The sequence below is a fragment of the Oreochromis niloticus genome, linkage group LG16 (genome assembly GCF_001858045.2).
Source record: "Oreochromis niloticus isolate F11D_XX linkage group LG16, O_niloticus_UMD_NMBU, whole genome shotgun sequence".
In the NCBI taxonomy this organism is placed as follows: Eukaryota; Metazoa; Chordata; class Actinopteri; order Cichliformes; family Cichlidae; genus Oreochromis; species Oreochromis niloticus.
Genome location: NC_031987.2, coordinates 31,707,475 through 31,730,470, shown reverse-complemented (window position 1 = coordinate 31,730,470; position 22,996 = coordinate 31,707,475). Strand labels below are relative to the sequence as shown.

The 22,996-nt window shown below is 39.8% G+C and overlaps 1 protein-coding gene across 2 annotated transcripts; it reads left to right on the top strand.

The window, feature by feature from the left end:
• Nucleotides 1–6,714: 6,714 nt before the first annotated feature.
• Nucleotides 6,715–22,725, top strand: epsti1 (epithelial stromal interaction 1). 2 transcript variants are annotated; one of them, XM_019353270.2, is made up of 11 exons: nt 6,715–7,049; nt 9,360–9,418; nt 9,504–9,587; nt 9,682–9,755; nt 10,001–10,084; nt 11,479–11,552; nt 14,054–14,132; nt 17,854–17,940; nt 18,055–18,125; nt 18,532–18,689; nt 21,374–22,725. In XM_019353270.2, the coding sequence occupies exons 1-11, from the start codon at nt 6,886–6,888 to the stop codon at nt 21,517–21,519; spliced, it is 1,080 nt and encodes a 359-aa protein (XP_019208815.1). In that variant the 5' UTR covers nt 6,715–6,885; the 3' UTR covers nt 21,520–22,725. The 2 variants fall into 2 exon arrangements, with proteins under 2 accessions (XP_019208815.1, XP_005475284.1); XM_005475227.4 differs by lacking the exon at nt 17,854–17,940 and having other exon boundaries at nt 6,718–7,049.
• Nucleotides 22,726–22,996: the final 271 nt, after the last annotated feature.

Sequence of the window (22,996 nt, the reverse complement as noted above, 5' to 3'; positions counted from 1 at the left end):
CCCACAACCACCTCACTGTCTACCTCTGATTCATCATGTCCCTGTAATTGCGACAGAAGGGCTTTGGAGCTTCCCTCTAAGACTCTTTTCACTTTACCCTTTTCCATGTAGTCTCCTGGTTCTTCATCTTCACAGAGGAATTTAGCAAGTGTTATTCTATCAGGTACCCTGGAAAGAATTTGGTCTATTAGTTCTTTCATTCTACCACTTCCCTTGGGCCTTGCCTACTTTTTAAAATCTTCATTCATCTCTTCACTGCATTCTCTCTGTTAAAGGATTTTCACTTATGTAACTGAATGTAAAATCACTCCCCTCCTCATTTGTGCGATCTTTTACTTTTTACAAATGCACATTTCTTGCTGACCTTAAGGTCAACTCTAAAGGCAGCAGAGCCTCCCCAGAATATGACAGCTCTGCCAGAGATGCTGGCAGTACTCTTTACAGAGGAGGAAGCAAGGGGCAGCGAGCTCTCCCCACAATCATCACACTATTGCATAAGATGCCCCTCCAACCCACAACCAAGACACTTCATATCCTCAGATGCAACATGAATATTGTAACCATTAGCTAGCCAAACAACAAAGAACCATTTACTGTCATTAGGGTTCCACACCTGCTAAATCAACTTTAACCTCTAGTTGTACTTTCCTGTTTAGAGGCAAAGTCACCCTCTACAATGTAGGCAACAGAAAAAAAGAGATATATTTTTTGTTTTACTTTTTTTTCTTCAGATTCAAGATGAGTATAATTCGAATTTTTTATTTAAAAAAGTTAGACTAAAGTTTGTATTCCTATGTATATTATTTTATGATTATGTAAATATAGCACAAGATTCAGTTAGCTTAGCACAAAAATACAAACATCTTGCAGAGAACTCTTTATTTTTTTACTCTGAGTACATTTCAGACCCTGTACTAATTACTTTTACTTGAGTAAAGAAGTTAAATCAGTACTTCCACTTTTACCGGATTTTTTTTTTTTTTTTTGCCTGTCCTGCCCTGTTCAGCACTGTAGCAATCAGAATTATTGTCTGAATGCCAAGAAAAATGCCCAAAAGATTTACTTTCCCTAGCGGAGCTTTTGCTGTACTGGTACACTTAATTGTCATAGTTTATTTGCTCTTTATTATTATTATTTTTTATTTTAGAACTTATAACTTCATTTATTGTCATTGTACAGTTTTCACTGATTCTGATTGTAAGTTGATTGTAATTCTGATTGGAAGTTATTACAATCAGAAAGGACAGGACTCGGGAACAGGAAAGAGAAAATAAGAAGGAAAGAGAAGTTGGGAAGAAACAGATGGAGAAGGAAAGAAAAATAGAGGATAAGAGGAATAGAAAGAAAAGTCACTGAAAATCTGCTTCCCCACCTGCTGAGAAAAGTAACAAGTAAAAAGAAAACAGCATATTAGGGAAAATACAGCAACTCCTGGCTGTAGCTCAGGAGGTAGAGCAGGTCACCTACTGATCGGAAGGCTGCTGTTTCGATCTCTGGCTCCTCCAGTCTGCATGCCAAGTATCCTTTGGCAAGATACTAACCCCAAGTTGCTCTCTGATGCATCCATCGGAGTGTGAATGTGTGTGAATGTTGTTAGAAAAGCACTCAGTTTAGAGTCAGTGCTTGGGAGCCCGTTCTCCCAACGGAGAGAACGGACACATGATTGGGTAAATGTGGCATGTTGTATACGCTGTTGTAGCGCTTTAAGTACTCCAGGAGAGTAGAAAAGCGCTTTATAAAAATTAGTCCATTTACCATTACATAGGTAACAGTAAATAATAAATACTGAATCTTACTGAACAGCACACAAGACCGACAACGCATGATAGGTTTAGAGGCAGCAGCCAACCAAGATAGTGTGTGTCTGTGTGTACCTGTGTGTGTGAGAGGACTAGTATTCATGAGGTTTCTCCATGTAAGTGTCTAATAGTAGATCTGGGGAGCCATAGCCCTGCCCCCCAGGACATGAAGAAAGCATGGAGGAAATCCAGGCCCCGGATATGTAGAGGCCCCCCAGCCCCGGACACTGAGAACCACCAATGCACCGACGGCTGAGGGCAACAGCCACTGGCAGGCAGTGTGGTGAGGGGAGATAGGCCCCACAACTAGGGGGGCCTGAGATGTTTCCAGAGAGGTGGAGTATAAGACCTGTCCTGACACATAGACATAGACAAACAGGCACACACACAGACACAAGCATGCATTCCCACCATCATGCATATATTATAGTAGCTCATTAACTACTGGCATATTAGCTAATCAGCCTACAAGAATGACTGTTGACCTACAAATGGAGAAGGGTCTGGCTGCAGCCACTGGGGAGCGCCATAGTGCAACCTCCACAGTAACCGGTGTTGCGAAATCAGTTTTTACCCCGGTTCTTTATTCGTCGAGGGATCCAGAAACGGCACCGGAACTCAGTAGTTATTTTTACAAAATCTTTATTCATCTTTATTCATCTTCATTTAAGCATGCACTTCTAGAAGGGAAGACGAGGCCGGTGTCCCTCTGAAACAATCTTCACCCCTTTGTTAGTTCCAGGCAGCTTTATAGAGGCGACCCCATCATAAATCCCCCATGGTGTGCTGGAAACTCCGTATGTCTGTGTGTGTATGCACGAGCACGTGAGTGCCTGTGTGTGCGCGTACCCGCGTGTCTATGTGAGTGCACGTGAGTGAGTGTCCATGTGGATGTGTGAGTGTAACAGTTAAAACACTGTGGATGTGTCTCTTCCTAGGGGCCATAAAAACCATCTCCCTTCCAGACCACAGTTATCAAGTTATATGTTGAGACCCCCACACAGGTATCCTCTGGGGAATTTCCACTCAGCATTAACTCCTCTTTGTCTTACTTTCACAGTTCAACTGGGGAGGGTCTCCTAAGATCTACTCCTAAGTTCATGACACAGTCAGGCCTTTATTTATATCCAGGGCAGTGTCAGTGTCTCTACCATAATTCTACATTCTATCTTAACACATTTCTAAACTCTAAAACAAACTACACATTCCTACATGTCTAAACTCTAAAATAAGCTAAACATTTCTACACCGGAAACACGTGACCTCCACAGTAGCCGGAAACACGTGACCTCCACAGTAGCCAGAGACATTTTTTTCCAAGAGCACCTGGCTGCAGCCACTGGGGAGCGCCATATTGCGACCGCCACACTAACCGGAAACACGTGACCTCAACACTAACCGGAAACACGTGACTTTGACAGCGAAAACTAAATTGTATTTTTGTTACTATTGATGCTGATGAAATAAACATGGTTCTAAGTGTTTTTTAACACTCTGGGTTTGTTAAAAAAAAAAAATCACCATCCCTTCAGCTTGTTTGTGGCCAAAAGTGTCCATGTGTTATGTTTTTTTGTTTTTGTTTTTTTGCTACTTTTTCACATAAAGTTTTTTTCATAAATATAAAATAGTCATTACTTTTTACATTTTTAATCCTTCAAACACCTTTTTCTAGTACAATGCACTTGTTTGAAGACAACTTCAAAACTCACCATTTCATATATCAGCAGTGCTACTGGAAATTATTGTACAGTGGTCCCTCGCTATAACGCGGTTCACCTATGGCGGACTCGCTGTTTCGCTGATTTATTTATTTTTTTAACAGCACATTGTGCGGTCATTGAAGGATTTCAAACCAAAGGCATAAATAATATGAACAAAAAAAGGGCAATCATGATCATTAAATAGGGAGGTTTCCTTTTAACATAGATTAAACTTATTAAATAATACAACAAGTTTATTATCTTTATTGTTATTCACAAGTTTCAGCGGCTTAGCCCAGAGTTTAAAGTCATTCAGCCATCTGTTTATACAGTGGCTTGCAAAAGTATTCGGCCCCCTTGAACTTTTCCACATTTTGTCACATTACAGCCACAAACATGAATCAATTTTATTGGAATTCCACGTGAAAGACCAATACAAAGTGGTGTACACGTGAGAAGTGGAACAAAAATCATACATGATTCCAAACATTTTTTACAAATAAATAACTGAAAAGTGGGGTGTGCGTAATTATTCAGCCCCCTGAGTCAATACTTTGTAGAACCACCTTTTGCTGCAATTACAGCTGCCAGTCTTTTAGGGTATGTCTCTACCAGCTTTGCACATCTAGAGACTGAAATTCTTGTCCATTCTTCTTTGCAAAGCAGCTCCAGTAAGATAAACCCTTTTCAAGCTTATTCTCTTGCCGGTCGTGCGATCACACATTGCAGCCGACCACACAGCAAATACGAACCATGGCTGTTGTGTGTGCCTTTGCTCCCTTTTCACTTGCGCTAGACCCCCAAAATGGCGGATCGGGCCAAAATCCTTTCCACGCACCACCCCCGTGACATCACGCTCCAAAGCCCTAGTAGGGCTTCTTAATGCTCTCTGGTCGCTATGGTAACGCGTAAATTGTTCTTTCAAAATAAGACACACTACAAACCGGGAAAAGATCCAGGGAAACCGACTTAACGATAAAAACCCTGAAAACCATACATTTCAGACCTCAACTCTCGTGGCCCGGTACCAAACGACTCACTGGCCTAGGAGTTGGGGATCGCTGCTGTACAGGAGACACGGCACTAGATTGATTGACAATGGTCTAAAGCAGGGGTCTCAAACTCAAATGAGCCGCGGGCCACTTCTGGCACCGTCATCTCATTGGAGGGCCACTTTAGTGTCCAAGTAGTACAAAAAAACAAACACGAAAACATCCTCTAATATTTCCTAAAATGTAGTGTTTTGTTTGTTTTATTTAATTCCAAATATTGTGTAACAAGACAAAATTGCAAACATGAATGCATTTTTTTTCTCACTCTTAACTATCTGAAGCCTTTCCGCTTCAGTTTCATTTGTCATATGCAAGTTAGCACAGGGTCAACATTGCAATGAAATGTATTTAATGAGCAACAGACAGTCACTCAGCAGTATAGTACAGTAGTTTCATTGAACTACCAAATAAACAGCTCTTTCTGACCAGATACTTTCCAGCACTTTTGCTACAATTTTGTTTGTATTTAACAAAATAAAAATGCAGGCATAAGCGTACACATTAGTTTTCGACTGCAAGTGAAAATAGTTTTCTTTCCAAATAAATCTCTCACTGAACTAACACAGCCCTAACCATGTCTGCACTCTCTTGTTACCTCGGCCAGGTCCGCGGCTCAATGGTAAGGAGACCTCTGGCTAATACTTTGGGTTCCGTGTCGGGCTCGTAGCCGGGAACGAGCTTTACTGTCTGGGTCAATTTTGCTAGCGAGAGACAGAGAGAGGCGTTGAAAGGCTGCTCCAGCAGAACTTTATTGTTTTGGAGGAAAACACGAACACGGTGTACAGTCGAGTCTTATTAGCACTTACAACTGGGCTCGTCAGGCACTCTTTTTGGCTGCAGTGGTTATTTTTATATTTACATGCTTCCATCTCCCATACGTTTCTGCTCGGTAGCACCTCGTACTTTTTGACTCTCCTTTTTCTCCCTCCCTCACGCTCAGACACACAGCGGGAGGGGCGGTCCCACACGTTCTCCCTGCAGCAAGGACTACACCGCCCATGAGGCTAGAGTCTTAAAGGGCCATGCCTGTAACACTGCCGTCATATTAAATCATTTTTCGTATAATAATTTAAAAAAAATATTTCTTCACATCAATATGCGGGCCGCAAGTAGAGGAGACGTGGGCCGCAAATGGCCCGCGGGCCGCGAGTTTGAGACCCCTGGTCTAAAGCAATCAGAACGCAGAACACAATGTGCTGTTAAAAAAAAAAAAATCAGCGAAACAGCGAGTCTGCGAAAGGTGAACCGCGTTATAGCGAGGGACCACTGTACAATAATTTCCAGTAGCACTGCTGATATATGAAATGGTGAGTTTTGAAGTTGTCTTCAAACAAGTGCATTGTACTAGAAAAAGGTGTTTGAAGGATTAAAAATGTAAAAAGTAATGACTATTTTATATTTATGAAAAAAACTTTATGTAGAAAAAGTAGCAAAAAAACTAAAACAAAAAAACATAACACATGGACACTTTTTGCCACAAACAAGCTGAAGGGATGGTGATTTTTTTTTAACAAACCCAGAGTGTTAAAAAACACTTAGAACCATGTTTATTTCTCATCAGCATCAATAGTAACAAAAATACAATTTAGTTTTCGCTGTCAAAGTCACGTGTTTCCGGTTAGTGTGGCGGTCGCAATATGGCGCTCCCCAGTGGCTGCAGCCAGGTGCTCTTGGGGAGGTACAAATGCGACTTCTGGTAGAGCAGCCACACTGATCATTTTATTACAGATGAACAAATTTAGCAAGTTTTTCAACTCTCATTAATGCTGCAGTGACCATTTGACTTTGGGACCTGCAGCGGAGTTTGGGCCCAGACATGGCTAATAACGTCAGAGTCAAAGACCGGATAGTGCTGGTCTACCAAGTGATAACCAGGTCACTAATAGGCAAGTTAATTAATACCGTTGCTACACTTTAAAAAACAAAACAGGTTAGCTGTACGAAAGCACCTATACTGAGAACAACCAATACATGTCATCGTCCCAGAATGCAACAAAGATTTAATGAATAACAAAAAAATTGTAGTTATTCTCAAGTATGTTTTTTAGGTAGTGGAGATAATTTGTAACATATTTAGAGTAACTTGTCATAATAGTCGGGGTTCCTTTTAAGAGGTCTTGAGAGGTCTTTTAAAATTCTCCTCTGCCATTTGTCCTCAGCAGATGGCGCTGTTGGTTAAAAAAAAATCCTCCCACTTCGCTGTTCCCTCACGTCGCCTGACTACACTTGGAAAAGAAAACTGAGCTTAGAATAGAAACATATTAACAGGTGCCTGCAGACTACCTAGCTTCAGGCAGACATCTTCTCCGAGGCTGTCGGTTTGCAGGTTACACGATGGATTACGACCAAAGATACAAAAGGAACCAGGTTAACCCCGAGGGAAACCAAAACACCAGACACCCGAGACAGAGCGCATCAGATGTGTGTGGACAGGATCAAACACTTCCAAATCCAAATGTTCACGGAAATCCACAAGTAGCAACTGGACAGCCACGGTAGTAAGTACAAAGTTTGTGTTGCTAAAACAAAGAACTGAAAACTGAAAAACAAAGCAAAACACACACACAGAGCTCCTGTTGTCATTTATAGAGCCACAGAGGAGGCTGAATAAACCAACCTCTTATGTGCAAATTTCTTCATTGCCTGACATTTATTCTATTTGTGTTTCATTTTATTTACTGGAGTAGATTTCTGTTTTCCTACAGAGCCGACTTTCACTTTCGTTTCACGGAATCGGAGAGTGAAACGTTGCCTTCAATGTTCGTGGTAAAGCACAGCTTCTATGTACGAAGAAAGTATGTTTTATAAGCAGTGACTATGTTGAGCAAAGTAAACAGGCGTTTTAACAAAGTGCAGTCTGTAAAGATGTCTTGATTTTACTCAAGCAAACAGAAATCACATGAACACGGTTTGTGATTTTGCTATGGGATTAGAAAGGAAACATGATTTTAAAACCATAGCAGTGCAATTTACCTTGTCCCTTCAAAGCAGCATCATATTAGTTTCATTACCTGTTGGATATTCTTAAACTGCTGGTGGTTTTGCTTTTGAGTGGCTTCTTGACCATACATAACATTTATCCTTTATAATTTTTTTTAATGTTTTTTTAAGACTTCAATGCAAAATCTCCTCAAATACAGAAATACAAACAAAACAAGGAAAAGAATGATGGAATGCAAAATGATATCTCTTACATAACTACTGGAAATTTTCACTTGAATCGTTTTCAGCTAAATATATGGAGTAAGTTTTTAGCTAATGCTGTGTAACCTAGCCTAACCAAACCTCAGACATGAATGAGAGACATAGAAATGAAGCCATGACAGCTCAGATGTTGCCCGGATTAACAAGGTGTTGAGGAACCAGGACACACTGATGAGAAGTGGGCTACTGGAACAAGAAGCCACAGCTGGGCAAGAGATGAAAATAGGGCGCTGTTGGAATGCTACTATGTAAATTAATCCCAGCAGAAGAGGTTACATGAATAGAATGAGGGACCTATGGAATCCTCATTACCCAGCATCCAGATTGACGGCAAAACAACTAGTAGCTCAATGTTACAACATTGGGAAGAAGGAACTGCTCTCACGGCTAGAAATTGACGAGGTACACCACAGAAATAGAAGGCAGGAGAATAAACCAGCTGTTCTCCGCAGAACCATCCAAGGTGTACTCTCTTGTACAAGATCAAAAGGACCCTAAGAGCCTTCATCAGGAACTCTAGTGTTGTTCGCCACATCCCCATTAAGGCCAACTTCAAGCCCATAGCACAAGTCACCGTCAAGTCGCGGGATCTAAAAAGTAGATGCGCTGTCCCCACTGCTGTTCTGCATAGGCCTGAATTCCCTCAGTGAGATCATTGACAAGACTGGCTACAGATACTGTCAGCCACCTCCTCTACATGGATGACATCAAGCTGTATGCCAAGAGTGAACGAGATATCGATTCACAGATCCAAACCACCAGGACGACATCGGAATGTCAGATTTGAGAAGTGTGGTCAGATAGTAACATAGAGCGGGAAGGTAGTCTGACTGGAGGTGATCGAACTACCAGAAGGCAACATTGCAGACAGCTAGAAATACCTGGGAATCCCACAGGCAAATGGGAACCACGAAGAGTGGCTAGGAAGCTTCAACCACCAAGTACCTGCAGAGGGTCAGGCAAGTCCTGAAGGAGTCAGCTGAATGGTAAAAACAAGATCCGGGCTATCAACACCTACATTCTGCCTGTGATCAGGTACCCTGCTGGGATAATAAGGCTGGCCAAAGGAGCCACTGACATCAAGACCAGAAAGGTCCTGACCTTGCATGGAGAGTTTCACCCCAAGACCAGCACCCCGAGGCTGTATGTTAAACGGAAGGAAGGAGGCCAGACTATATAAAGAAATAAATTCTATCACTGTGTTCTGCATAGTGCTCATTACACTGCAGTGTACATTATTAGTAGTATTAATAATAAAAATTTCTAGACCAGTGTAGCATTGCAAATTGTACCACACTGATGAGAAAAAGATACTCAAACTGTGCTTGGAAATACCTTATTGACAATATTTTACCTATACTATTTTTTAAAATTGACATTATTTTAATAAAGCTTAAATGAAGTGTATGAATAAACTTAAACTACTGACCAAGTTAAATGAATTTCTTAGTGGAGGTGAAACTGCAATGTTTTCTAAATACTTTTAAAATACCTCATTGTAAGTGAACAAAGGAAATATTCTACACCAGAAGCACTCAGTTTTTGCATTGTTCTTCTCCTGCCTTAATACCAACAGTCATACTGTGTCTCTGTCCTTGTTTCAGCTCAGATGGATACACCATTGTCCCACCAAATGAATCTAAGCGAAACAAGATGAAAACAAGTAACTATGACACCAATTTGATCTTCATTTATTTGACATTTCTCTCCAAATGAATGAAATGAGAGGTCTGTTGTTGTTGCTGCAGTTGCTCAAAAAGAAGAAGAGGCTCTTAACAGATGGAAAGAAACACAGAGAGTCCCCTCTGTACGTGTGAATCCAGAGAGGCTTGGTAATCTGTCCTTACCCTCTACTACCTTCACCACTTCTATATTTTTCTTCACATCCTCACTTACTGACATTTGGCATTTTTATCTTTTATCCAGGTGGTGATGTCACACTGGTTGAAGTCAGGCAAAAACAGCAAATAAATCATCAATCCATGAAACTGCAGAAGAAAGTACATGTCAAGTTATTCACTCTGGAAACCATCCATTTATTTTCTGTGGAGCTTTACATATATCTAAATATTACAGCAAATTATTTGCACATATCATTTTTGTCTGCTGCCATAAATAAAAAAAAGAAAATAAGCAGGCAGTGCATGAAAACATGTCATGTTTGAGATGCAGTAATGCATTTCTACTTTAGCTCGCATCCTTTCCTGTCCATCCAAAAATAAAATATTTCAAATGCTCTTTCTAGATAAAAAAGGCTGAGGATGACAAGAGGAGGAAACAGGAAGAGGAGGAGAAGTGGCAGAAGATGAAAGCAATACAGAGGGAGAAGGTAAGCATAAGATCAAAACATCAAGCAGATTATTATCAGATTATTGTTGTAGTCTTTAGTTTACCATGTAAAGGTAACTGTTGCTGAATAATTGAATTAAATCAAGGGTATGTACTAAGGTCTTGTAGCAGACCATTTGTAATGCTTTAATGCTAAAAACAGAAGATCTGATGGATTTGATTAGAGTGAATACAAGGCTGAGGCCATTGTCTACAGTGGCACTGTATTTTGAGGTTAGCCTAAAACAACAGGTGCAAACAGGTAAAACACAACACAGCACATTGTAAACTAGAGCAGACAGAGACTTGTGTTCTTCTACCAAGGCTAATTCCATCCACATGTAAAAACTGAGTTCCTGGATCCAATAGTATCACCACCATAGAGTTAATCATTCTAAGTAAGGCCAAACCCCATTTTTGGTGAAATTCCCATGCAAATCCTACTTGCAGACATATAGCTAAATCAATCACATTTCCTCACCAGTGAGCATGACAAGTTACTTTTTATTACTGTTATGTTAGTGCTCAGAAGCTTATAAATCCACCCCATGGAACTCATTTTTCTTCCCTCAGTGAGGAGTAATATCATGCTTACCCTGCAGATGTCAGTAGAGACAAGCATCAACATGAGCTGTAGCGAGAGTTTCTCCCTCACACACTTGGCACAAAGCTATGAGAACTAACAGATTAATGGACTTTGGGGTTTTCAGCCCCCAAAGAAAAGCTCCTCACTCTGTTCTCAGACGTGTTCTACTCAATGTTTGGCCCTGCTGTCTTTCTAATAATGGTGATAGAGTAATGTGGAAGGCTGATTAATGGCAAAGACCAAGCCGGTATTCCACAAATCTTTGTCTGTTGTGCTATGACTTCTGTGACACCACAGGACAGAGAATCTGTAATCCAGCAAATAAATACATACATATAAAACAACATGCTGGGTCACACTACATTTCACCCCTGTCTCTGGACTCTCATCACCACCCTCTTTATCTTAAACAGCACACCATGTCCTATTTTACAATAAGACCATGGTACGAGAAAATAAAATCTGTGATGCCAGAAAAAGATAATTAAAATAGACAGTACTAGGAGGGATTTTCACCTCTTCGGAGTAAAATAAGCTTCCAGTTCTTCAACTTATACCTCTAACATTGTAAAATGAATCATCAATTAATCTTCACAAGATGGTACAGTGGATTTTACTGTTAAAATATCATAAACTTGTGTCATGTTGTTCGTGCCCAACAAGCATGACTAGCATGTGTATGCATGAATGTTGCAGTCCATATAGCATGCTCTAATGTAATGGCTCCGTTAGTCACTTTGGTTAATGTCACTTGCACATTTGGAGGAAAGCAGGTTTGTGGCATGACAATTGACTGTGATGTATTGCAGGCTGAGCGTCTACTGGAGAAGGAGCGGCAGGAGGATCAGAGGAGAAGGGAGGAGTTTGAGCAGGACCGCCTCAGGTTAGCCCTGGATCGGGGTCGCTTGGGTTTCATTGCTGTTGCCTTCTGGTATTGTGTGGTTTTGTGTGCAGTGTTGTGTTCTGTCATGCTCTAACATGGATCTCTGTTAGTTATATTCAGCATCAGATGTCACAAGAGCAGGCGGAGTGCTGATATGTGTCTAATTTCCTATATGTGTCCCAGTAAAATATAACTTGACATTGAACATTCACCAAGGCAGCAGCTGATCTCAGTGGAATGAGCTGGTAGTTGCATAGATCCTATACAGAAGCCATACACAGAACCTAATTTTAGTGAGGTGAAACTAAGTCTATGCTTTCGTTCATCTTATAATTAGTAGTAGTATTATTGTTATTATTATGATTATTTATTTGATTTGATTTTAAAAGCAATTTTTTGGTTATAAGTTGAATTCTTAAATCCTTCTTCACATTAAAGTGCAGGACCATAACTAAATCATCATTAATGCGGCTGTGGTCTTCCTTCAAATTATGTCAGCATGCTGTCAATTCAATAATAAAAGTACAACTACAGTACAGTACAGCCCACCAGGTGGCCCCAGCCCACATTTTGGGAATCACTGCTCTAACCCATTCACTATTAGGTTATATCAGTCAATGGTATTCTGCACTCTCAATGGTAGCAACTAAAATCACTTTGTCTGGAAGTTGACCCAAAGGTTTATCTTGGGTCCCACCCACTTCCTCCTGCCATTGGTTATTTCGCCCAAAGTTGCTTGAAGTTGCTGAATGTCATTCCCTTTCTATAGTCTCTGGTTGCCACAGCGCTGGAAACATTTGCAGTGTTGATGCAACTTAAGCATTGAGCTGGAGAAAAACAACAGCCCTGTCAAATTCCACAAATTATAGTAGTACTTGTGGAGGGTATAATAGAGAGAGTGAAGAAAGTGTCAAAATCTTTTTCAGTGTCTCCCAGCACACAAGCACAGACAGAGCATGCTTCTCATAACTACTAAATAAATATAAGCCAGTGGAAACCTTTGGCTTCATACAGGATTTAAACCCTAAAATTGCAGGTGAAAGTTCTGTGCCACCATAGTTTTAATGTAGTGTGATTTTTCTTTTTCTAAAGGACTTTTCCTCTCAGACATCTTGAATTACAACATGCTGTAAGGTTTGCTCCACATGCTTCCTAGCCTGACTTTAATATATATTTCCCTTTCAAAATATGTCTTACAAATTAAAGCCGAGAAAAAACAGAAACATTTTTCTATACTCTCTGTGATGGACCGAGTTGAAAAAAACAGGAGGAGTCCCAGGAATTATTAGAAAAATATGGTTTTCATTTATTTAACCCCCAAAAATTATATTTACAAAAGTAATAAATGTTGAGCTCATAAAAGAGGTCAAAGAAACAAAACTGAACTCAGGCAAGGACTGCAAACTCAACAAACCAAATGACTGCCCAAACAAACATAATTAACCTAAACATGAAATGACACACAGGGGTATATATAATGGCTGATCAGACCATTGTGACACATGAGGGGTAACAAACAAACACAATTATAAATCACAACATAATGCAGTACAATCTAGTTTGTTAATAAACTAAACACTAAAGAAGAAAATCAAAACCATTAAACCCTAAACTCAAATATTTAATTAAATAGAAATACTTTGTTTTTAAATTAAAGAAAACACACATTCTCTCCTTCAGTAGGAAGTGGTGGTGTGGTCCAATTATCCCTCTTTGCATTTAATGGTTTCAAACCCCAGCTACCATCTTTTGTCCAGCAACTCCCAGGGATGATGGCAGGTAAGAAATAAAAAGACAAAGGTTAGTCAAAAATCAAAGTAATGAAGTGGTATGAATACATAAGTAAACTAAATGTGCGCGCTTACAAATAGAACAAATGTATCCAAACCAAAAAGTTATTGGGAACTAAAGTGTGTTACTACATTCAAATGAAGAAATGAAAATACAAGAGTTACTGACTTCAGAGTGTGGCCACGGGTTTGGCCATCACACTCTCCAAAAAAAGTCATGAGATTTTATTGAATATAGACAGAGTAATGATTCAGAGCATCTACTGTAACTACAGACCCTTCATTCCTTTTTGTCTGACCACTTTAAATCCATTACCCCAACAGCCACGATGTTACTGGAATATGATCCCTGGATGACTCCCAAGGTAATTGCTTGTCAAGTGGCATCCCTGGTTTCCTTACAAGGTAAACAAAAACAGGAGACAGCAGACCAGTGTACAGAACTGAAGAAACAATGATGATATTTAGAAATGGGGCTAATGGAGACAGAGTAGCAGAGCAGATGCTCTGTGCACAGTCGGGACAGTGTCACACGGGGACAAACAAACGTGGTCAGCCTTTGTCAGACTGTCAGCTTTCCAGGTCTGTGGAGTGTCTGCTGATTAAAATAATACTTAAGGCCTTATTATTTCTCTATGTGTGTGTGTGTGTTTGTGTGTGTGTGAGAGACCATGTACACGACAGAGGAAATAAAGTGTTTATCTATTGCAGAACACAGGAGAGGTTTCTTCAGAATTTCGAGAGGAAAGCTTCATCAGCGTCCACCACTGCTATATGCACGTCATCCAGGGTAAAATGGTGTCCAAATCATATATGTTTTGCTAACTCTGTGCAGCAGTGGGTCTATGCATGCATGTGCTCTATGCATCCTAGGAGTCAGTGCTAACTCTCATATGTGTGGCGTCAGAGAATCTGTGTGGTATTTCACACAAGTAGATCTGCATTTGTAGACTGTTTTCTGAGTAAATACCCTTATGTGCAGAGTTTTCATCGTCTGAGGCCACACGGATATTAAACTGTATCCCATGTAGGTCGGGAGTTTACATTTATCTGCTGGTCATACATGGAGCACACACCAGTACAGTAAGATCACAGATGAGTAAAAGGAACAAAAATACACCGATAAATATGCCAGTGTTTTTGGGGGAGTTTCCTATTATTTTTTTGTTTTGTTTGGGGTTTTTTTTATTCTTGTTACTTGTCAGTATTGTCTTTCTACCTCTTTCAGCCTCTGTTGTTTTTTAATGTCTGCTTCCTTTTGTCTTTTCTCAGCCTCTCTTCCTCTCTGAATGTTGGTTTTCTTGGAAGGGAAGCGGTGGAAGGCTAGGAAAGTTCAAGGGACTTCCCAGAGTTCACACTGAGCAGAGACAGAGACACAACATGACATGACTGCAAGGTTTTCTGCAGAAGACAGAACAGGGTTGTATAACGTGTGCTGGAAGAAGTATGTAGAGGGAAAAACAAAAAACCTGTTCCTCCCTAACGGATCACTTGTCTTGTCAGTCTAATAATGTGAATGGAAAACAATTTCCTTCCTTTCCAGATTACCAACAAGAAATGCTCAGAGACCGCAAACCTCTGCCAAGGCAGCTAGACATGAATAACTAGTTAGCTAGTCATTACCTTCTTGGTGGAAGTAATGACCGCCAGTAGAAAGGAAAAAAAGAGATAAATAAGTCAAAATGTTGACTTGAGATTCTGACAAAAAGTCCGACTTGAGACATAAATCATTAGATAATCACTTAAATGGGGGTGTATAAAAATGGCAGATTAAAAAGACATATTTATTTGAAACACTGACTCCCCAAGTTGGTATTAGAAGATACAAAATTCAAAACTGAGGTTTAAAAAAAGCTCAATTCTGAAATAAAAGTAAATAAATGGTATAAAAAGTAGTACATTTTCACTTTTGTGTAAATTCTGAGTCACTAAGAGAGAATAATTATACCAAAAATACAAGTGTCCAAAAATTTATAAAAATACTAAGACTGATGTAGTAGCTAAAAAAATTACACAATAATAATTTCAGGTCAGACACTCTGAGCAGGTCACATGTGTGCCACAGGGCTACTTAATTCAATACAAGATAGAAAAATAAAATTACCTTTCGACCACATAATTCTGAATGGTAATTATAAAATTATCCCATAATTATTCTACTTTGAAAATGTCCTCTTTTTTTTTTTGCGATTCCCTCTGGCGATCATTTACTCTGGCTATAAATAACTCTAAATACCATTTCTCTTAATCATTGCGGGGGCAATGGCTTAATGTCTTACAACAAATAGATGCTGTAAGCCTCTGAAAATTCAAGGCTATTTTTAGCTCAGAAAACCTGCTTTTATTGCAGAGTGTTGAAAGCTTCTGTCAGAAAGTAAAACATAGTGCTAATAACATGCGTGCTCTCCACCCAGCCTATCAGTGACGTTACACAGGAGAAGAAGCGTCGAAGGCGGTGATTGACAGCACCGTTAAAACTGCACACGCAGATCTCTCAATGAACAGAGAAATGTTTTCGTTGTGGGCTTCTCTCATTGTTTTACTTTCTCTCTGGCTCTTTTTGAATCTTGTAGAGCTGATGCAAATCTTTCACCAGGAAAATTAGTGGTGAGAGAGATTGGGAAAAGGAGACTGCAGGTCAGACTTTGGTGCAGAAAGACACAGAAAGCAGTTCTAGTGATAAAGGAGTCTCTATTTTAGGGTGGGATACACACACAGAAACAAACAGACAGGATACATAGATGATAAATAGATGATTTGGTGCTGTCTGTGACAGTAGGGTCACAGACAGTACCAAAGCGTCACCTCATCCTGGTGTTCTACTTTCTCATCTCACATAACCTTCTCCCATCATATCATGTCATCACCTCTTGTCTTCCCTGCTTTCTCCAATTTTTTCATCATGTCTCTTACATTTCTCTTCTTTAGTTGTCTGTTTTTACCACTAGTTTCTTTCCTTTCCCTGTCTCATGTCTCATTCCACATCCTTTCTCATCTTCTCTGCTCCTGTGCTCTTGCTATGCTTTTTTTCCCTTTCTTTTCTATTCTTTTCTTTTCCCTGCCTTTCCTCTCCTCTCCTTCTGCTGATACTCCCAGGCTTCAGCTCTTTCAGATCGACGTCACAGATAAAGAGATGAAAGCTTCCAGCCGCAGAGCAGCAAAAGGCAAACTTCTTCATGTGGTTCTGACCAAGACCCTGGGAACTGTTGTTCTTTCAGCACTGGCTCCATAAGACAGATTGACCTCCCCTTCATATCCTCTATTTGTAGGCGGGTGCTTGTGTGTTTGAGTGGGAGATTTGATACTAAGCTTTGATGCAGCAGAGGGCTGACACAGGTGGGCTGTGCTTCTTCTTCCCCTCACTGACCCATTAACTCTCCTGGGAAGAAAAACAGAGTGAAAACGAGTGAGATGAGTGTGTTGAATTAATTTTATGTCAGTAATTAAGCAAACTCCAGTGTAAACTCCTCCAGTGGTATAGTGGCTGATGTATTTGCTTGGCAAGAAAAGGGTGCTGCTTTGATTCTAGCCAAAGACACAAATCCTTCTTTCAGGAAGGGCATCCGGTGTAAAACTCAATCTAAATCAAACTTACAACACCTTGATTCCTTTTTAGCCATTCTGTTGTAGATTTGCTGCTGTGCTGTGGGCTCATTGTCCTCTTGCATAACCCAATTTAAATTGTCCTCACATTTGAGTCTAAAATACTTGGGTATTCAGAGGAGTTCATGGTTGACCTGCTGCCCAGGTCCCGCGGCTACAAAATAAATAATGCTCAAATCATCACCCTCCACCACTGTGCTGGACAGTTTTTATCAGGTGTGTGTGCTGATATGCTATGCTTAGTTTTCTCACAACATGGTACTGTGCATTATGGACAAACTCTCCACTTTTGTTTTGTCTGTCTTAAACACATTGTTCTGCAAATCTTGTGGGGCTTTTTTTTTTCAAAAGCAGCATTGCGAACCTAAGTATGGGCAGTAGCAATTCCTTTTTAAAGAAGGAATTGTTGTAGAATTGTCACTGACATTTTTCCTAATTGGCATTGTGTTAACACACAGTTGCTTGAGTGTAATTATTAAACAGAAAGCACTTAGATGTAGAAGAAAAGTCTGTATGTGAATAGGGGAATGAGATATGTTGTATAAACATGTCTCATATAAGAGCCAGTTATTTACTTCGGCTAACTATGATCAAATGCACCTAGCTGCAACTTATCCTCCTAATGCCTGCGGTAGCAGTAAGTGTGGACTTTCTCACACAATGCATTTTGGCTTAGTTATGACAATCTAAGGTTGTATTTACCTAATCTTAAAATCTGCTAATGGCCATACTAGCTTTATGATAATCTGTTACATTAACCATTAGGATTTAAACAGAGTGCAGTTTTTTGTTTTGTTTTTTTTACCACGACTTCTAGAGAAGGTCTTCCTTATTTCAGCAAGATAACAACAAACCACATTTTGTATGTATTCCAACTGCACAGATCCATTTAAAATGATTTATTACAGCAGAACAACATAGTGGGAGTTGAGAAATTATCCTCACCTCAAAGAGGCACCATGAGGACAGCAGGAGGTGATGTCAGTGGGAGAGAGGAATGTATTTTTTCCAACTGTCAGACCTGTGACCTTTACAATAATACAGATTCTTCAGTCTTAGAGGGAGGGAATATGACATTTCCTTTTTTTTCCCTTCTTTTTTCTTGTCAGAGCACAGATGTGGAGAGTAAACAAACAAAGGAATCAAAAAATCTGAGAGAAGTGCAGCTGGAACACAAGAGGTATGAAGACCCTTTATATCTTATATCTTATGTAAAGTTAACATAAAAGCACGCAATTTGGAAGAAACAGCGCTGAGCCACTTGATGAAAGACTCACTCAATATTAAAAAATGTTAGAACTAAATACAAACTACCCATGCAAGAATGATCTCAGTAAGATTAATAGTGTGTTTTGTTCATTCCTTTTGGAACAAAACCAGTGTAGACTGGCTGGGTTGATGGATGTTAAGTGGCTGCGACTTCCACTATATTTTAGTGGGTACAGAAGTTTAAAAAGCTGTCAAACACTTCCCGCTCACTGACATTTGGAGCCTGCAGGCATGTGAAGTTGTAAAATAGAACATTTGCGAAGCAAATGTGAAGCATTTATGTGAAGCATTTTGTTAAGTTCACTATGCTTTGACAGGGTGAACGCAGCCTTTTTGGACAAGCTTGAAGGTCAAGCCAGAGGGAGCGAGAGAGAGCCAAAATTCGAAAGTACTCAGGAGGCAGAAAGTCAAGCCTCGTTGTCACACCTGAAACCAGATCCAGAACAGAGCTGCTCCGGCTGGACAGAAGAAGCTGGTGAGTTGAGACTGGACATGTGAATAACGCTTAGTGTCCTGTTTCTCACGCCTTTTTTTTTTTTTTTTTTAAGTTTGGCTCAGCACTGGTTAACCAAACTTAAATCAGACATTTGAGAAGACTTGCCCACCTCATCCTTTTTCAGTGGACTCTGACTGCCTGTTTAGTCTGTGTTAGGTGTAGGTGCTTTACATGCTTCAAAAATGTAGGTAGGAAACTATGTGTGGTACGTAGTGATACTGTAGCTCCAGGCATTCAAAACCTGCTGAAACTTGTGCTTCCAGTAAGGGGGAGCCGTAAATGCCTGTGCGTCTCTATACTGTAAGTGTGAGTAACAAAGTATTTTTCACTTCTGCCCGGCAGTTAGCACGGATGATGCCAAATATCAAACACATTTAAATGTGTGACTTAGCAGACAGGGCACTGAGAGGATCAAAGCTTGACATACGTAAACTTCTACTGTTTGTTATTACGATTCTGGCAGTCTTCGAGGTAAATTCTCTACGGGTGCTGAAGCAAGGCTAGACTGACAGCCTCTAGGCCTGGAGCCGGATAGATGTGCCAAGGGGCAATGCCGCCCTTATATAATTGCTCTGGATTGACACCTGACAGGATACAATGCAGATATGAATAACTGCTGTTCACAGCAAACAAAAGAAAACAGACTACCTATTGCACTTGAACATGTTCACCAAATGTGCTTTCTTTTTCAAATTATTGTGGTTAAAAAACATTTATTTTGTTATATTCCTAATATTTTTAACTATAATATATATAGAGAAATATATAATATTTTTAACGCATTTATTCGTATTTATTAATAAATAATACTCTCTGCAAATAGAAAGTGTACATATAATCATTTAAGAGAGAGTTACAACAGTGGGTGTCTGCAGCCCACTGTGAAACACGGTCGAGGCTCTGTCATTGTTTGGGACTGCTTTTCAGCCAGTGGAGTTATGAACACAGAAAATCTCGTCAGATGGTCACACCCTTTCTTTATTATTTGTTAAAGAATGTTATCCCATACAGAGTAACTATGTGAGATCATAATTTACAAAAATGAACATAGTGCTGTAAATAAATGAAATAATTAAATGAGACATGGAGCTTTGAAACCATAAAGACATCAAGAAAATGTTTATTGACATAATAACTCGGGCAACACGGCAGTTTTTCTCAGATTTCTGTACAATCCGACTTCGTAGGGTTTCAGATCAGGAGACTATGTCCATGTTTTAGATAAAGTCTATGGACAACACTGAGCACACGTCCATTTTAATAGTGTCATCTTTATTCAAACCTTCTGTGCCACTTTTCACTCCCTTGAAAGTAGTTTGCCTAGCGGTCCACTGGAGGGCACTCCCGAAACTCTCAGATTGACCTAATGCATGCCCTGTTGACCTCATATTCTGTTTTGAGTTAGACCACAGTGCAACGATGACAAAACTTGAACAAAGAAGCAGGAACTCCAGCAACACTTGAGAAACGAAGAACAGCTTTAATAATTGACCAACGCGTTTCGGCTTGTGGCCTTCATCCTGATGATGATGAAGGCCACAAGCCGAAACGCGTTGGTCAATTATTAAAGCTGTTCTTCGTTTCTCAAGTGTTGCTGGAGTTCCTGCTTTTTTATTTCTTTCATCTTCTCCATGCACCTTGGAAGCAGGTGAAGTTGTGCCAGGATTTTTTGCTGTGAAAACTTGAACAAAGGACAAATAAGCTAAGATCTCTAGCTTAGGAAGAGCTGAAGATGTATTGGAATCTGGTATTCGTAGTAAACAGTGTCTTCTCCTACCACTCAGTTGCTTTTCATTCTTCGCTAATTGCTGTCTGAACCCTATCTGCCAACCCTAGCCCGATGATCATGTCTTTCCACTTTGTCGGAACCTGTTTGGGTGAAGGCCTCTTCTGTCTGTCCCTCACTATTTGCCAGCCCCACTCATCAAAGACCATCAACTGAAAAAAAAAAAACACCGCCTTTTTCTCGACTTCGCCAATGAATGGTTTGGCGAAAGTGTGCCTCTTCTTCACTCTTGTTTTTATTACCCAGTCCAATAATTTGTGGTGCAGACTGTTTTTACATGCAAATGATTAATTTAGGGAATGTCTGCAACCATTCATTGCTATGGGAATGGAAACCAGCCTCGTGTAAGCTCTTACAATGTCACCATCAATGAGATTTATTAAAGAGAAGATCATTATATAAATTTTTTAGTCATGAATCTGCTAGGTTTAACAATGATAATGCCCTATTATTACTGTGATAATGGGTGTCATCATACCCCAGCAGCATGATAATGAACGATGGGGGACTCGAGAGGAATAGTTGCTAAAGTGATCAGACAGGAGAGTCTCTATGCTGCCTGAAAGAAATGACTGTAAACATTAGAATCCCCCTTTCCTTTGTTTGACTATATTATTAACAAAATATCTAAGTAAATCAACATTTTGGGGATTGGCTCTAGAGCTTTTGGTAACCAATCATGTGTACAAATGTTCTGCAAAACAGATTGTGCTAGCTGAAAAAGAAAATATTAAAACATGGTATGATAAGGCCTCCAGCTGTACATGAGAAGGAGAGAAAGTATATTTCAGGACAATCAACAAGCCATCTTTCCACAGGGGTCTCAAGAGAACAACAAATTATACTTTATGTGTATTCTTTCCTGTGTGTTTTCCAGACCCACGGGCTGCGTATGACCAGGCCCTGATGAAGCTCATCAAGAGCTTTCCAAACTGTGACAGAGACTTCCTAGAGGACATCCTTACCCAGTGTAACAGGGATTACGAGGAGGCGTCCACACTACTTATCAGCACACTGAGTTGAACTTCATGTATTATAAATTCTTTCCCCCATAAACACAACAATTTACAACAGTTCCTACAGGCATCTAGAGGGGAAAGAGTTAATGAAGGAGCTGTTTGTCCTTAATTTTCTGTTTGAAACTTTAGGCCATGGGCCAAATAAGCATATTTACTCAGGGTGAAGATGGTAGAGAATTGGCAAAGACAAAGTTTATCTACTTTGATGGTGGATCAGTATACAAAGCAGTAGGGACTACAATGCATTAGACTCCTCTGAAAACATACCTACATAATATGTGCTCTATGGGATCTGTTTTTGATTATGCTATTAATCACTGAGTGTTTGGTGTTGTGTATCTGTCTGCATTCAGTAGTGAGTCATGTTGTGGTTTTGTCTTGACATCGAGTAGAATTGATGCTCGTTTTTACCAGTTTGGTTAAAGGTCTTCGCAATGACTCAAAATCTTCAGCTCATATTTGGAGCTCTTGATTAAATCAGTGTGTGCAAATGGAAGAAAGCACTAGCAACATGCATGATGCTTTTTGTTCTGTTTTATAATCAAAGTTGTGTGCGATGTATCTATAGTAGGAAAATAATATCTAAGTATGTCATTTTTGACTTTAGAAAATTGTTCTACCACATTGTGCCAATCGGGACAGAAACCTACAAAAATGACATTTTTCCAAAGAAGTCCAATTATCCTTTTTTGAAGCCGAGGTGTTTTTGTAGAAAGCCTTTGTTATTAGTTTCAGTTCAAAGTCAAAGTTGTTTTAAGGGGGCTGCAGGGAAACACTGTTTGGTTGAATGTTCATCAATGTTTACATTCATGTGTTGTAGCCATTTCATCCCTTTGGTTCTCATCAGTGTGTTACACAGTGGGCAGTGAGCTGCTGCTGGGGCAGTAAAATTTAACCTCATAACATCAATGAACTGAACAGCACAGGTGGTTATAACCTGATGGCGGCAACAAAAGAACAAAGGGCATTGCTCTCAACACGAGGGGCTGAAAATCCCCTTTTACTAAAGCATGAAGTCATGAAGAGTGCTACAGTGTTGATGTCATCAGGAAATGTCTTCCCTTTGGAGAACACCAAGAAATCACATATTACTGCAGCAGTTTTACACTTAGTCATGAAGGTAGAAAGATGTTGGTGATGCATTTAAATTTCAGTGAAAAATATTTACTGTTTGGTATACCCCTAAATAAACTCATCTATTTAAATCAAAGTCAGTAACTTTTCATATCACAGATATCACAGTTTTGTATTGTGCATTTCAATAGTATATCAAAAAAGATCACAGAGACATAGAGCGTAAAGCTGCTCATATTCTAGTTTATTTACTGCTAGCAAGTGAGCTAGCAGTCACACATTCCTTTGCTGGTACAATTGTCATAGTAAGAATATCCAATCATCACAAGGCTCATTGGCTAATGACTTGTTACTGACAAGTCATTAGCCAATGAGCAAGTGTAATATGCCATTGATATTTCTCCTTT

What these genes read in the sequence shown, in the direction of transcription:
- epsti1 (XM_019353270.2), top strand. Translation starts at nt 6,886, where the DNA reads ATGGATTACGACCAAAGATACAAAAGGAACCAGGTTAACCCCGAGGGA. An exon ending in GCGAAACAAGATGAAAACAA is followed by an intron (nt 9,419 to 9,503) that starts GTAACTATGACA and finishes TTGTTGCTGCAG; the next exon opens with TTGCTCAAAAAGAAGAAGAG. An exon ending in GTGATGTCAGTGGGAGAGAG is followed by an intron (nt 17,941 to 18,054) that starts GAATGTATTTTT and finishes TTTTCTTGTCAG; the next exon opens with AGCACAGATGTGGAGAGTAA.